This window comes from Rhagoletis pomonella, unplaced genomic scaffold (assembly GCF_013731165.1).
Source record: "Rhagoletis pomonella isolate Grant_MI unplaced genomic scaffold, Rhpom_1.0 Rhpom_scaffold_00006, whole genome shotgun sequence".
Classification (NCBI taxonomy): domain Eukaryota; kingdom Metazoa; phylum Arthropoda; class Insecta; order Diptera; family Tephritidae; genus Rhagoletis; species Rhagoletis pomonella.
This window is the reverse complement of record NW_023458560.1, coordinates 63,430,554-63,432,088: the sequence shown is the minus strand read 5'-3', so window position 1 is coordinate 63,432,088 and position 1,535 is coordinate 63,430,554. Positions and strand designations below refer to the sequence as shown.

At 38.2% G+C, this 1,535-nt stretch overlaps 2 protein-coding genes across 2 annotated transcripts in view; one reads left to right on the top strand and one right to left on the bottom strand.

Moving 5' to 3' along the window:
* Positions 1 to 2: 2 nt before the first annotated feature.
* Positions 3 to 769, top strand: LOC118742030 (probable 39S ribosomal protein L24, mitochondrial; the record flags this gene model as incomplete). Its single annotated transcript, XM_036473997.1, is given in 4 exon segments — positions 3 to 123; positions 126 to 217; positions 281 to 476; positions 542 to 769. Coding segments are annotated over 4 exon segments (525 nt in total), but the record flags the coding sequence as incomplete, so codon positions are not given.
* Positions 755 to 1,535, bottom strand: part of LOC118741102 — a 104,713-nt gene continuing 103,932 nt past the window's right edge. The window contains exons 4-6 of the mRNA XM_036472938.1: positions 1,287 to 1,479; positions 1,041 to 1,226; positions 755 to 979 (exon numbers count right to left, since the gene is read on the bottom strand). Coding sequence (XP_036328831.1) covers positions 1,370 to 1,479 — 110 coding nt within the window. The 3' untranslated portion in view covers positions 755 to 979; positions 1,041 to 1,226; positions 1,287 to 1,369. The remainder of the gene's footprint in view (positions 980 to 1,040; positions 1,227 to 1,286; positions 1,480 to 1,535) is intronic.

Genomic DNA, 1,535 nt, shown 5'->3' with positions numbered 1-1,535 from the left:
CTAAATCAAGCTACATTTGTACAGAGGATTGGAGTTTCTTCCGCGGTGATCGAGTTGAAGTGCTTGTTGGCAAAGATAAAGGGAAGCAGGGCATTGTCAATCAGGTTATCGCCGAACGCAATTGGGGATAGTCGATGGTTTAAATTGGCATTACCGTACGGTAGGGGGTGAAAAGGGGTTTCCTGGCGTTTTAATCAAATCAGAGGCGCCTTTGGATGTAAGCTATATAGTTGTGCCATGAATACATTTTTTAAATTGTTAATTATACTTTCCATGAAAGGTCACAAAAGATGTGCGTTTAGTAGATCCATCTGACTTGCAAGGAACAGATTTTGGATGGCGGTACACCGAGGAGGGTGAAAAAGTTCGAGTATCCGCACGCACAGGCCGTATTATACCCATCCCCGAGACAAATAATCAAACATATGATTATAAAACTCCTAACGCTTATATTGAGCGTGAAAAGGATACTCCCGGTACAGTTCATTTTTTTGAGCCACTGTTTGCATACTTATAATTTTTAATTTGAAATGTATTCTAGGCAACGTTGTGGGAGAGATTACTTTCCAACCAAAATTAGCAACATTTGAAATGGATATTATGGATGAAATGGGCATTGTTGAAGAACGTACGCCCAAAAAAACTTATTGGTATTAAGTTTAACAATTATTTCATTTATTGGTTACTTAAAATGTTATCAAATATAAACTATTTAATTATTTTTAAAGAAAAGTGTCAATACACTTTATAATTAACTACATATTTAAAATAGTTGCTGTTAGTAAGCGATCATTAATTGCGAGCGGCAGTAAAAACTTCTTGCCTATGATCCCTCAAAGTTTTCGCCAGATTACGTACGGTCTCTTCCGATTTATCGAAGTCTTGACGTAAAGTTTTATTAAACGTTTCATACAGCCACATCGATGCTTTGGAAATATTACTCTCAAAAGAGGTGAATACTTTCGTTGTATGCTGATACCTACGAAGTAATAGTAAAAATTTTATGTCTTGAATAGCTGAATTTTAACTCTTCATTTTACCTTGAAAAATTTGCAATATCTGTAATCATGTACGTATTGCAATGTTTCGCTGCCAGCAATTGGCGATTGCTTATATGTTTGATTTCCACATGTGGCAGTGCCAACTGCGCGCACTCCACCGATATCAAAGATGCTTGTAGAGCCGTACGGCAGTTTAAAGCCAGCTGATTTTTATGTTTTGGATCGCTACAAAAGAACATGTTAAAAGTTGTGCGCACCATGAGCGTTTGATTCAGTTAAACTTACATGGCTTTTGCTAGCTGCTGCCACTGTGTTAAAGCTTGCGTCGCTGAGCTTGCACTTGCGCGTAATAACGTGCCGCATATACGTCATTGCTCCAATGCGCTGCCAAACTTATCTCGTACATCACGCGCTGCCTCCAACTGTGGGTCCAAATTCTCTTCCAAGCGTGTCATATACGTGCCGCCACTTATGAAGGCTGATATTTTATACATTCATATATATGGAGAGGCAAGTGTGTTTATTAAAATACAT